The sequence below is a fragment of the Sceloporus occidentalis genome, unplaced genomic scaffold (assembly GCF_023333645.1).
Source record: "Sceloporus occidentalis isolate IW3139 unplaced genomic scaffold, rSceOcc1.0.p SCAF_105, whole genome shotgun sequence".
Classification (NCBI taxonomy): Eukaryota; Metazoa; Chordata; class Lepidosauria; order Squamata; family Phrynosomatidae; genus Sceloporus; species Sceloporus occidentalis.
In genome coordinates this window covers 3,338,877-3,352,397 of record NW_028317085.1, presented here as the reverse complement: position 1 = coordinate 3,352,397, position 13,521 = coordinate 3,338,877, and the positions used below count along the sequence as shown (strand labels likewise).

The 13,521-nt window shown below is 38.8% G+C and overlaps 1 protein-coding gene across 1 annotated transcript; it reads left to right on the top strand.

Annotated features, from left to right (window-relative positions):
• LOC149283417 (TAF5-like RNA polymerase II p300/CBP-associated factor-associated factor 65 kDa subunit 5L) lies at nucleotides 1-6,401 on the top strand. Its single transcript, XM_089497643.1, has 4 exons — nucleotides 1-142; nucleotides 2,871-2,975; nucleotides 4,191-4,918; nucleotides 5,604-6,401. The coding sequence occupies exons 1-4, from the start codon at nucleotides 1-3 to the stop codon at nucleotides 6,399-6,401; spliced, it is 1,773 nt and encodes a 590-aa protein (XP_089353769.1).
• The last annotated feature ends 7,120 nt before the right edge of the window (nucleotides 6,402-13,521 follow it).

Below are 13,521 nucleotides of genomic sequence, written 5' to 3'. Positions count from 1 at the left end.
ATGAAGCGTGTACGCACAGAGCAGATTCAGTTGGCTGTAACTTGCTACCTCAGACGTCGCCACTACATCGATCTAGAAGGGTCCCTGAAGCAAGGACTGCGACTAAGCCAGACCGCAGAGGAAATGGCGGCTAATCTGACAGGTAAGATACTTTAAATTTCCATTGGACAGGAAGATTCACGCTTATTTGTTTCTAACTCTACTTACGATGGAAATAAAGTTTATTTTAGGGTAATGCAGGGAAAAAACTATTGAGTTAAAGTTTCACGGCAATTTAATGTCGTGAGAGAATATCTCTTTCTCCTTGCCTTGCTAAGGCGGTCAGAACTAATGAACTGCTGCCAAAACAGACAATAGCTTTTCAGGCTGTCTTACTGTACCGAGCAAGTGGCAGGTAAGTTGGAAAGCCTCCCAGCAGAAGTGGTAGAGTTTAATACAACGAGGGAATTTAAACTAGTATGGGGTAGACACAAAGCTATACTGAATCTAAGACCAGTCTTTACAGCAGGAATAATGAACCAAATGGGTCTTATCTGCCATCAAATTCCCTGACAGCCCCACTAAAGAAGAATACCAGTACTTCAGTATGCGTTCTTCTAAAATAATATAATCAGGTCTTATCTGAGGTAGAAGCTCCACACCTCTGAGATTTGACAATTCTTGCCACTTGATAAGCTGCCTGAAGTAGCCACTCGGTGGCAGAAAAGCGTTCCCATTGATGGAAGTGGCCATGAGGGTATGAATCCCACCCAAGCATTTCCCGAAGGGACTCAATGGAAAGGGCCCTCTCAACTGTTTTATATGCGCTAAAGTGCATATGATGGCTGGAGTGTCCCTTGAAGTCTATAAACATTTAAGAATAAATTGTAGAGTTCTGAAGTATATAAAATATATTCCCTTAGACACAGCATGGATATGTTCCCACCGATATTTACATTGGTACCTATATTTTTACGACAATATTATGCAGGAAAGCCAGTTGTAACTTAAATAGTTTTTTAGGGCTGAAACAACTAATCGATAAAATCGATAATGAAAATCATTGACAACGATTTTCATTATTGATTAGTCGAATCGATTTTTATCGATTATAAAAAGTTTTTTTTTCAGAGCAAATGCTCTGAAAAACTCCTCTCCTAATATAATCCGACCTCAAACAGAGATCAGATTATAACACTAGAATCCAGATTCCCCTCACTGTCGGCCGGTGGGTGTCCATGCGATGCGCACAGACAACTTCCGTCTCTCCTCTCCACTTCCGCTCCTACGATGCAGTGGCAGCATCACATGATGTGGAAGTAAAGGTGAGTAACGGAGGCTGTCTGTGCACATCGTGCAGACCCCCACCGGCTGACAGAGAATCAAGATCTCCTGCAGAGGATCATCCTCTCTGTCAGCTGGTGGGGGTCTGCACGATGTGCACAGACAGCCTCCGTTACTGCCCTTCACTTACGCTGAGGCTTCTATGAAGCTGCGATGAAAGTGCCTGTCGGCAACGGAGGTTCACAAAACCCCAGGGAGTCGGGAGAGAGGCAGAGCGGTGTATGGGAGGGAGGAGGAGGCAGAGTGGTGTATGGGTGAGTTATAGTGGTGTATGGGGGGTATAATGAATTTCCAGGTAGCAGAGTGGTGTATGGGGGTGTAATGAATTTCAGGGAGGTAGAATGGCATATCTAGGGGTTAGAGTGGTGTATAGGGGAGGTAGAGTGGTGTACGGGGGGTATAATGAATTTCAGAGTGGCATATCTGGGGGAAGCAGAGTGGTGAATATGGCAAGTGACATATTGGAAGTTAAGGCATATCGATATTAGGCATATCAGGGGGTATAAGGCATATCGATATTAGGCATATCGGGGGCATAAGACATATCTGGGGATAAAAGGTATATCAGGGGGCTCAGTTGCATATCACTGGCATATAAGGAGTATAAGGCATATCGGGGGCAGAGTGGAATCTCTGGCATATAGGAGGTAAAAGGCATATATGGGGTCAGATGTGCATAACTGGGGGCAGTTTGGTAAATAAAAGAAAATATAAACAAGGCATTTTTCTCATAGTTTTTATTAAATATGAAAAATAGTTAACATATGAATTAATATTTACTAATAACTTTGTATTAAAACCTAGTTTGAGAAACACTGTGTTTGGGTTCTTGTAGCTTTTTTTATTATGTCAGTAAAATAAGAAGGTGAATAGAGAAATGCCATTGCGATAAAGAGATGAAAGTTTAAATTGTACGGTTTTTATTACATTATTTTAAATTAAAAAAAAAATAGCATTTTTTTTTATCCGAAAAAATTATCGGCCAACTAATCGATTATTAAAATAATCGTTAGTTGCAGCCCTATACTTTTTTTATCATTTAGTATGCATTTAGCAAAATAGATCATCGATGAACACACTTACACATTGACGTAAGTGATGTTATGACGTAACTAGTTAATTATGTTGACTTTCTGGTGGTTTCTTCAGTGGATGCAAATAAATGAAAGCACTTAAGCTTTCTTGGAAGGAAAAGCTACTTCCCTTTTTACCAGTCTTATTACTGAGTGCATATGGAAACGGTTGGCTCTATTTTGCATAATCCCCTAGAATGCCTTCATTTTTAAACATTGATCCACAGAGACTCTGTTTCCAGCCACTTGCTGCACACTTTATGCTACTATATAAGTGTGCATGTATTCATTGCCTTACGTATGTTTGATCAGAATCTGAATGGAAATCCAGTTGACTTGCATACAGTGACTTTTGATTCCCTGTGTGGGATATTGCAGCTGAATGCAGGCACTGATAAATTAGGAAACTTGTCTTTGAGATAATGGAAACTCATTAAAGACAATAATGATTTTTGTTGTGTTTACTTCCACTAGTCCAAACAGAATCCAGCTGTGCCAATGCAGTATCTTCAGCCCCCTGCCAGGTTGAACCTCAGCAATATGAAGTGCAATTTGCCCGGCTACGGAATTTCCTTTTAGGTGAGACCTTTTACGTATATCGTGTTACGGATGGTTAATACAATACGGCATCCTTTAGGAGTAGCTAGAGCTAAAGATGTATTGTAACACAACACAATCATATTTGCATGTGCTGTTTATTTTTGTTTCTGAATGTAAAACTACTAGTGATGGCAGAATCCCACCGTAACTTGTCTGTCAGAGCAGGTCTGTCCGTATGCATGTACGTATATATGTTTTATATGGTCCCTGTAAGTTTTTCCGTATGTTTTTGAATCTTTCTTTTATTAAAGTCTGGTGTGAAATGTTTAAACTCACCAAAGTCAACCCCGTTCCTTCACTGACTTTTTTCTCAAAAGAGAGTTGAGTGAAAGTTTACAAATTCAAGTATGGCCGCTACCAGCTGCTGACGTGATATCAAAACTGCAGCTAATGACACTACGTAAATAGGTATACTGTTTGACTACCTAAGTCTACGTTAATGCCATCATGTAGTGCACTCTGGCAGACTGTTTGGACTGTACCTATAATAAATAGTGTTTGGCTTAAAGCTGTATTGCTCAAACATTGTTTAAGTTAAAAGAAAAAAAATGTAATTATAACATAATGAAACACATAATGAAACACGTCTTTTAAACAGGGCTGGGATACAAGTTTGAGATCTAGCACTTTTTTTGGGTTTTTTTTTTTTTTGTTTTTTTTTTTAAAACACCTAATCAGCTCTGGATTATTTCAGACATGAATATATTGCCTGGTGCTGGTATCTAATTACTGGGGGGAAAAGCAAGATTTCGGAATGATAAATTAACAGCAAATTTAGCATACAAGCTTACATTAGTTTTGGATGTCAAAGCTCTGATACACATGGGTGTCCATGGCTTTAATCTTCAAAACATATTTACAGCATGAAGGATACAGCTACAAGAAATCTCTAACTCATACATATTGTCTCCAGAGTAGTCTTATGTGCTTTGTCTTACTAGCTATTTCAGGTTACTGTCCGTCTCCATAAATAATTCCTAAATTACATTCACCTCTTTTACTACCTCACTGTTTTAAAGGCTATGGAATTATCAGCTTCATGAATACATTATTATTTTACTTTGTCTTTTTTCACTTGATTTGGCAACTCATCGAAGCATCTGCTTCACAGCCAAAGTAATTGTGGCAATAATAAAATAAAAGCAGAGCAGGTAATTTCTAATAAGCATTTCTTTTCCCTTCAAAATCCTGCAGAGGTAGACACAAGTGAGAGCCGTGAAGTAACAAACCTCCTCTACCCTCTGTTTGTCTACCTCCACTTGGACATGGTGCAGAACTGCCTGAAAAGTGCAGTGGACAGCTTCTACAGCCGCTTCCATGGTATGTTCTTGCAGCAGCCAGCCCAGAAGGACATCATCGAGCAGCTTCAGACCACCATGACCATGCAGGACATCCACTCCAACTTCAAATTGAGAGCTTTTCTGGATAATAAGTATGTGGTCCGCCTCCAAGAGGACAGCTACAACTACCTTCTGCGCTACCTCCAAAGCGAAAACAACACTGCCCTGTGCAAAGCCATCACCCAACACATCCAACTGGATGTGCAGCCGGCCAAAAGGACCGAGTACCAACTGTATTCAAGCGGTGGGTCATCGTCACGTGGAGAGAGCAACAGTCTTGATCCACCAGATGTCCCAGCTCCCATTCTGCAAAACGAGGTGGCGCTTGAACAGTTACAGGACTGTATAAAGCGTGTGAAAGATGGCCCACCCTCACTCACCACTATTTGCTTCTATGCCTTCTACAACACTGAGCAGCTGCTGAACACAGCGGAGATCTCTCCAGACAGCAAACTGTTGGCTGGTGGCTTTGACAACTCTTGTGTGAAGCTGTGGAGCCTGCAGTCCAAGAAACTAAAAGCTGAGCCACATAGAGTTGATGTGTCGCGTATTCGGCTGGCCTGTGATATGTTAGAGGAAGAGGTATGATGATATACGGCCTAGAAGTTCAATGTTTACATTGCATTAGAAGGATAACCCAAAAGACGACTCACACCTTAATCAGTCCTTGCTTTAGATTCATGACAGTATGTTTAAATTCCCTCACTGTATTAGCCTCTACCAATTCTGCTGGGGAACTGTTCCTCTTACCTACCACCCTCTCAGTAAAGTAAAACTTCCTGCCATTCCTTCCCAAGCCTTTGACCCTATTTAGGGTTTTAGATTATGGTTATGACTTCTTGAATTAACATTTCTCCTCATTAGAAATAAACATTCATCCTGTACTTCGTGTTTCTATCATATCTCCTCTTTCTCTTTTTTTTTTTTTCTTTCCTCCAAGCTATATTGGTTGATCTCCCTTAGTCTTTCCTGGTCATTTTTATCCTGCAAACCATTCACCGTTTTAACAGCCCTACTAAACGTTATCTAAAATGTTGATTTTTCTTATACAATATATATATATATATATATATATATATATATATATATATATATATTACATATATATATATATATATATATTACATATATATATATATATATATTACATACTGTTACTCCTTGGATGTGTCAGATATTGTTACACAAGCACTTGGCCTTTTGAACATTTAAACTTATGTTAAAGAGTTCCAGGTATGTTACTTTGGTGTGTCTTCTGTTCTTACAGGTTGAGGATGATGACCAGGCAGGAACAGAAATGAAGATACTTAGGGGACACTGTGGGCCGGTGTATAGCACACGCTTTCTCTCGGACAGCTCTGGACTTCTGTCTTGCTCTGAGGATACATCCATTCGCTACTGGGATCTCAGAACCTTCACCAATACTGTACTGTACCAGGGTCATGCATACCCAGTCTGGGACCTGGATGTCAGCCCCTGTAGCCTGTTTTTCGCCAGCGGGTCTCATGATCGAACAGCAAGGCTTTGGTCATTTGACCGGACGTTCCCCCTGAGAATATACGCTGGGCACCTAGCAGATGTGGACTGCATAAAGTTCCATCCTAATTCCAACTACCTTGCCACTGGGTCCGCTGACAAAACTGTGAGGTTGTGGAGCTCTCAGCAGGGGAATTCTGTAAGGCTGTTCACTGGGCATCGTGGCTCAGTAATGGCCCTTGCTTTTTCCCCCAATGGTAAGTACTTGGCCTCAGCTGGTGAAGATCAGCGCTTAAAATTATGGGACTTGGCTTCAGGGACACTTTATAAGGAACTAAGAGGACATACGGACAACATTAACAGCCTCACGTTTAGTCCAGACAGCAGCCTGATTGCTTCTGCGTCCATGGATAACTCTGTTCGCGTGTGGGATATCCGAAATGCCTATTGCAATGCCCCTTCAGATGGCTCATCCAGCGAGCTAGTTGGTGTGTACACGGGGCAAACAAGCAATGTTCTGAGTGTTCAATTTATGGCCTGTAATCTGCTCATGGTGACTGGTATTGCTCAGGAGAATCAGGAACATTAGCACTGACACATAGGAAGCTTAGTGTATTAAGGATTAGTTCAGAAGGGAAATGTAAGGACTACGGATAAGATTTGCGTGAATTTCCTGTGCGAGAATTTTCTTTTTTTTTTTTCTATTTTATTTCCCTTGGCCATTTCAATGATGCACTGAATGCTAAGTGTTTTTCTTTCCATTAGATATTATAATATGTGTCTGCATGCAAGCTTGTTTTTTTGTTTCATTCAGCATAAGCGTGAAGACAACCTTTTCTATGTGGTCAAAGTTTATAATTTAAGGAGGCAACAAATAGTTTGTCCTTGTATTCTAGCTTTGACTTTGTGAAGCTGTTTATACCTCCTTTATTTTGTTTGTTGGTACTTTATTCCTACAAGACGAACTGTAAAAATAACTAGATAAGAGCACATGTACATGATGAATCAAAGTGAGTGAGACAATGCCCATTTATCCTCAAAAGTTGTCCAGCGGTTCTTCTATAGTCCTTTTTCTGAATATTTAAAATCTGTAAGCTGCTGTAAGTTTGGCATCTCAGAACAGAATAAAAATGGTCAAAATATGAACACTTGTCTTTACAACGATATGCAAGTAACATACAATTGCCTCGTGATATTACTCCAGTTGCAGTTACCAAGTCATTTGTCACGACAGACTCGTTTTGTTCTACAAACAATTGATAGTCATCCTAAACCTAGTTTCAGAGTGTTCACTTTATAGCGATGTTCAAAACAATCCAATCCAATCTAGAATACAGTGTTGGCAGCTGGTCACATTATATCGCAGCTATAACCGTGGAGTTTATGTGTAGGAAATGATTCTGTTGCAAAGTGGCCCGATTACCATCGCCCAAAAAAAATGTATTCGTTTGACCGCTGGACATATTCCATTGTTTGTTGCAATTAAAAAGTGTTAAGAAAACCTTTGAATCACTGAATCGCTATTGACACATAACTGCCTTTGAGCCTAAACATTGGAAAGGGTCTATAAAGCCGTCTTTAATGGTATCTTGTTTAAGTAATGAGACTAGCATTATAAGATCTGTGCAGAAAGCCCGATTATAGAGCTAGAAGCAATTTATTACTCTGTTTTACATATTGGAGGAGATACATAGTTAAACAGACATTCCTTTTTATTATTCTCCTCCAGAATGTACTCCAGATCAGATATGCCTCTCAAAGGCACTATTTTATTAGGCTTCTATATACTTATGACACAGTCCTAAAATAAGAGGGAGAACTTTTTCTCTCTGTTATAGGCCAGGTGCTCCTTGGTCCTAAAAGTTTTTTATTTCTACAGGGAAAAATATTTATCCTGTATTTTTTGTTTTAAATATGGTTTTCTGTGTAATTATTTTCTTATCGTATAAAAGGAAGGACTTGAGCCTCCAAAGTCCAATATAATTTAATGCAAAAAGCTATAAAGAATTAATATAAGCGTTTATAAGAGGGTAAAAGAAAATACGGTTCTATAGACTGAAAGCTTTGTGTTGTATATGTGTGATATACTTCATACTTTATTTAGGTAGAGAATACTGCTCAGGTAATGAGTAAGCCTACCGTTGTATTTGGTTTTTAGGATGGATAGGAGATTAATTTTGCATTTAGAATAAAAAAAACAGCATTGTCAAGAACTAACAATGGAGAAAAAGATCCTGTTATACTTACAGCGACTGAAAATGAGACTTTCGGAATAAACTTGCCTATTATCAGCTGCCACATAGTGAGCAACAGTTACTTGTTAACAGTATGTGTCCTTTATATGTATATAGCAGCTAGAATATACCACTAAAGCTGAGAACGTGTTCAAGAACATGCCTAAAGTTTTGCATTACGTGCATAAAAATATACATTTTGATATCACTTTTTTGCCACATCCATGCAGTCTTATAGATCTTTACAAGTGCAATAAAAAAAGAAAAGAGAATCGTACATAAATCTTTAAATGTGTTGCGATTGAACGCTTTCGCTAAATTACGTAGATGTATATTTTTCTTCTTTGTGTTCCGTCAGTGGTCACTAGTTGGTTGTGGAAATATGGAAAACATTAAAGGAATGTTGTCATTTTAGTCTAGTCTAAAATTGGGGGGGGGGTTAATACATGAATGTCTGTTTTGCATAAACTCCAATGCATTTCACAGCTTGGGTGTTTATTTTTTTTATTATTATAGAACAAAATAGGATTTATGCGTTTGTTTTTTGGGTTTTTTTTCCCCCTCTTCCATTGTTGCTCCTACGTAACCAAGAAGCGTGGGCACGTACACTTCTGCCTGCACGTGCTCACTACTGCTTTGATGGGAGCTGGAGTGAGCATGCGCGAGAAGCAAATTGCCATCTGCTTCCTTCCTTCCTTCAGCAGAGGCAGCTGGGGAGCTGTTCAGTTTAATAACTGAAGAATAACTGCAGAGATTTGCATTGAGTAAAATGCACTGAAGTCCAAAATATTAGATGGACAGCTATCTACTTTAACGTGAAAATAGGGCTGGAGCGCTCATTTTTAAAGAGATCTGAAACAAACGTCATGCGTACGTCCCTATAAGTTTAATAATATAGGAGTCAGACACTTCAGTAAACTACCGGTATATATTTTTCATTGTTTTAGTATATAGTAAAGACCTGGGTCCATATATTTTTTTGTTTGTTTGTTTGGGGGGGGGGGGGGGAGTTGTGTTTTTTCATATATAAATTTGGTGCCAAGTGTAAAATCCACGCATTACCCGCTCAAGGTCTGACGGATGCAGGGCCACTACTGATCGCAATGGTGATTTTTATTGTACTCTGTATAGCGTTTGAAGCACTACTGTCTGTACCATTAACTCCCGTGAGCTCACGTATGAACAACATAAACCTACGGCCCATCCTGTGTCAAATTGGTTCTAAGTTTCCCATTCAAAACGTGCTTGATTGGTATGTACTCTGTGCAAGTTGTAAAATAAAACTGGTTGCAGAGTCCCTGGAATAATGTTTGGATGCAGCATTTCCTATATGTGTGTGTGTATATTATATGTATGTATAATATATATATAATTTCCACTAATTAGCAGTGACCATGAACATTTCTCTGCAATAGAACTTTATCGATGCTTAGATTTTGATCTATTACAGTAATGACTAATTGCTGTCACTAAAAGGATAATCATATGTCTTGTATAAATATTAAAGGGCTACAGTCTGACTTTTGAAAACCCTGGAGGCTCGATCGCTACCGTTTACTGTGAGTTTGTTTTTTTGGCACTAATCAGATTCCTGAACAAATGCCAACATTGTTGGAGCGTGTTACAAAATTGTAAGCATTTCTTCAACAGCAAGTAAGAAAATGTCATTAAATGCAGTGCTTTTTTTCCCCTTAGAAGTTTGAAAATCAAGTTATTTCCAATGCGCTTGTTAAAAACGATGTTTTCTCACCTTTTTTTTTTTTGTATTTGTGGTTTCTAACAAAACATTAAGTTTCAAAATAAAACATTGAAATTAAGATGCATTGTATTTTTATTTTTGATTCCTTAAATTGAGTGTTTTAAAGAGAAACCATATCAGCCGTAACGGTACAAAGTGCACAGTAGTATCTATATATTGAGCATGCCACTTTGCTAGCAAATGTATAGGTGAAGAGAAAGGTAGCTGGTGGATTTACTAAACATTTGGGTGTCTAACATGTTTTCTCATATTCACATAGATTACAAAAAATGGTATATTTGTAATCGTACTATGATGCACATTTGTGTTATTTCAATAATATATATACCCTTTTATTTCCCTCTGTTGAGCAGGCTATCCAGAAATATGGGATGCCCTCTACCATACAGGATTGTCTACGGCAATGTAGTCATTAAAATGCTAGCAGAACCCAAAGGCAAATATAAACTTATTCTAAATTATGTTTTGAGATTCGCAATCTGCTGCTTATTAATATTCTATTTTTTAATGTTACAGTTTTGCACCTCCGATTAAATTGAACCAGCAAGTGCTTGATGATTATGGATGCTGTTCTCGTATTTGGTAGTTTGGTTCCTCGGCCACGCCAGTGATACTTTGCTCTACTTACTCTATCTATTAAACTAAGGTATACGATCTTTATGTCTATACAGTTTGTGTACCATACTAGCTGACCAAATTAACCGGCTGCTTAAGGTCCTCACTGATCTATGTGACACCAAAAAAAGATGGGGTACATCCGTGTGATATACTCATGACTTTAAATATATATATATATATATATAATTACATTACTATAAACTATTTTATACAACTAAAAGCACATATTAAATACAACCCTTCATTTATGTATACAGTTCATTTTTACAACGTACGCAGTTTACGGGACTTTAGCTCGCCAACATCTCCAGAAAAATCACGTGTAAATATTTGTGCAACTATTTATTTTTCCCGCAACAAACATGGCAACTAAAGAATGGTTCCGCTCCTGACAACGCGATAAAATCCGCGCTCACTGCTACCTTGAGAGAAGATGTCAGAGTTCTAAACACATGATCAGCAACACAACCCACGTCAAAATCGCCTACTTCGGTCAAACCGCGGACAACAAACGTCACAAAATATTGTTCTCTTGGAGTGTGATAAATGTCTTTTTTTATAATCACGAACGCTCTTATTTTTTTTCATAATTTTTTTGTGTCCGACATGGTCTTCTCTAGTTTGTAGAATTATAGGCGCAAAGCACGCTGGGTGGTTGTAACGTCAACACTTCAGTCAATGAAAATAACTTTATTTAAACCTGCCGCGTTTAAACTGCTTACAAATACACGCTTTGCACTTTTATGTAATTAATTGCAGTTTATGAGTTTACTTATATTTGTATGTTATAAAAAATAAAATGTTTCTATAATGATTTTCAAATCTAGTGGCTCATTGTTGTTATGTTTAGCACATTTAATACAGCAGCTAACTTGGAAAACACAATTGTTATTGATAATATTTATAGTCTTTCATGCCATCCCAGCTTATCTAAAATGTGCCAAATTCTGAGCTGCCATGGTAGCAACACCTACATCGCTTTTAGCTCTGCCCAGTCAGTATGTGCGGTAGCCATTAAGCAACCTGAAATTGAGACAAGATAGCCAAATAACAGGAGAATGTCTTGGCTATCTTGAGTCTAAGACGAGACCATAAACTGATTAAGGTTTATGTCTCTTCCGCAGTCAAATGGGGCAGGCTAATGGTTCTTATCTGCCATCAAATTCTGTGTTGCCAAGACTACTGGCGATGAGCTCCTGCGTAAGCAACAAAAAGCTATTGGTACTTCCAACCGTTGCACACATGCAAATATATATTTTGCATTTTTATGTTCTGTAGGGACCAATGACGCACGGTAGTGTTCTAATGGAGGCACTTTGTCTACCAGTGGTACAAAGCAGGGACACAAAATTATGACACTTGTTATGATTACAAAATTACAGCACATAAGCTCCTGTTCTGGGATTTTGTCCTTACCCCATTATAAATCAAAAAATACTAATATAGTGATTCTGAACACAGAACGTTGCAGATAGTTGGAAAAATATGTCCATGGACTTACTACATAAATCCTGATGTATACTTTAATTTTGTTAAACTGTGTATACTTAACGATTCGCACATGACTCCAGAATAGTTTAACTATATTTTATTAGTATTTTTAGGAAGCGATAGCAGTTGGTTTGGTTTCATCCTGTTGAGCTATATTCATACCCGGAGCCTTCCCTTGCAGGACGCGGCCAGGACTGCACACTGATGTAGGTGGCCGTCGGTGGGCGGTCCCGCTGCCGTCGGGGGATGTTAAAGGGAAAAAGGGGCGGCTTGACCTAGAGGAGCAGCGCTCACCCAGCAATCTCCGGGTTGAACCCGGAAAGTTCCCATGTATGGCTATATTATTGCCTGAGAACTGTCGGGGTTTAAGTCGAGGGCCCGAGTCTCTGGGGTTTTGCCCCAATCTCCGGGTAAAAGTGCAGATCCTCAGGTCTTGAGCTGACTCCTTCCTACTCTACACTGCTATGGTCACCAATACCATTATGTTATGGTTGATATCCCTCTTTGAATGCGTGGCTCAATTAAGTTTATTTTTTAACATGTCAAGGTTTCCGTGAGGACCATTGTTAGAGCCATTTGTATATCACATTTGCCGACTTCCTACATAGAATGACACAATGGGCTGTTAAAGAGTTAATATTTAAAGAATGTCAGGGTCAGCTCATTTGAAAAGGTCCCATGTATGGCTATATGTTGTGCAAGTTAGAACAATGCTAACCTGTTCAGATCTACGAGAAACAATTCTAACTTTGTTGGATCTGAACAAAACAAACCTACTACACATCTGTCAATTTCAGTCCCTGTAGGACATATCTGTACATCCTTTAAACTCACGGCAAGAAGCCCATTAGGACGTACTGGTACACCCTGACTTTGTAGCAGCGGCAGGGAGATGTCCACAGGAGATCAGGATGTCTATTGTCAGCCTGGACTCTCCTCTCTCGGCAGAAGCCAGCATCACCCATACATATTGCAATTGGCAATGCAGGGCTATGGAGCTCTGCTTGGATCAGCACAGACAGGTCAGAAGGAGGAGAGGGAGAATAATAGTTTCTCCCCCTTCCAAAAATGAAAAGAAAAGTGATTTGGACCCTAGTAATGCCACCATGACATCACCGGCATCAAAAATGTATAAGAGATCCCCAAAAGGATAAAATAAAAAATAGCCCTTCCATTATAAGTAGTACATTTAAAAAAAAAAAATCACTACCCCAAACATCTTATGCCAATAGTATTAAACTATGCAATATAAGGTTAAATATAAAGCACTGATACATAAAAAATATGTATGCGAGGTATGTTGCTGAGAATAAATTGGGTCATTGCTCAGCTGTGGCACTTACAGTATAGAAGAAAGTTTAAGCAAGATTGCAAAACATGAGATTTTTCTTTGTTCTATTGTTATTTTATTTGTATGATTTTAAAAGAAGGCTCTACTTCAAACAACAAAAACAAATTTGTGCGGTTTAATGAAATATGGAAAAGGGGTATCAAGGTTTAACAAAAAAAAAGTTTGCTCCTTAGCTTATAAAAACCCCTGGGTGTGAAGGGGTTGGAAGTGAAAACGTTTTGCATATGACAGGGAGTTTTCCACACCCGGATATCTA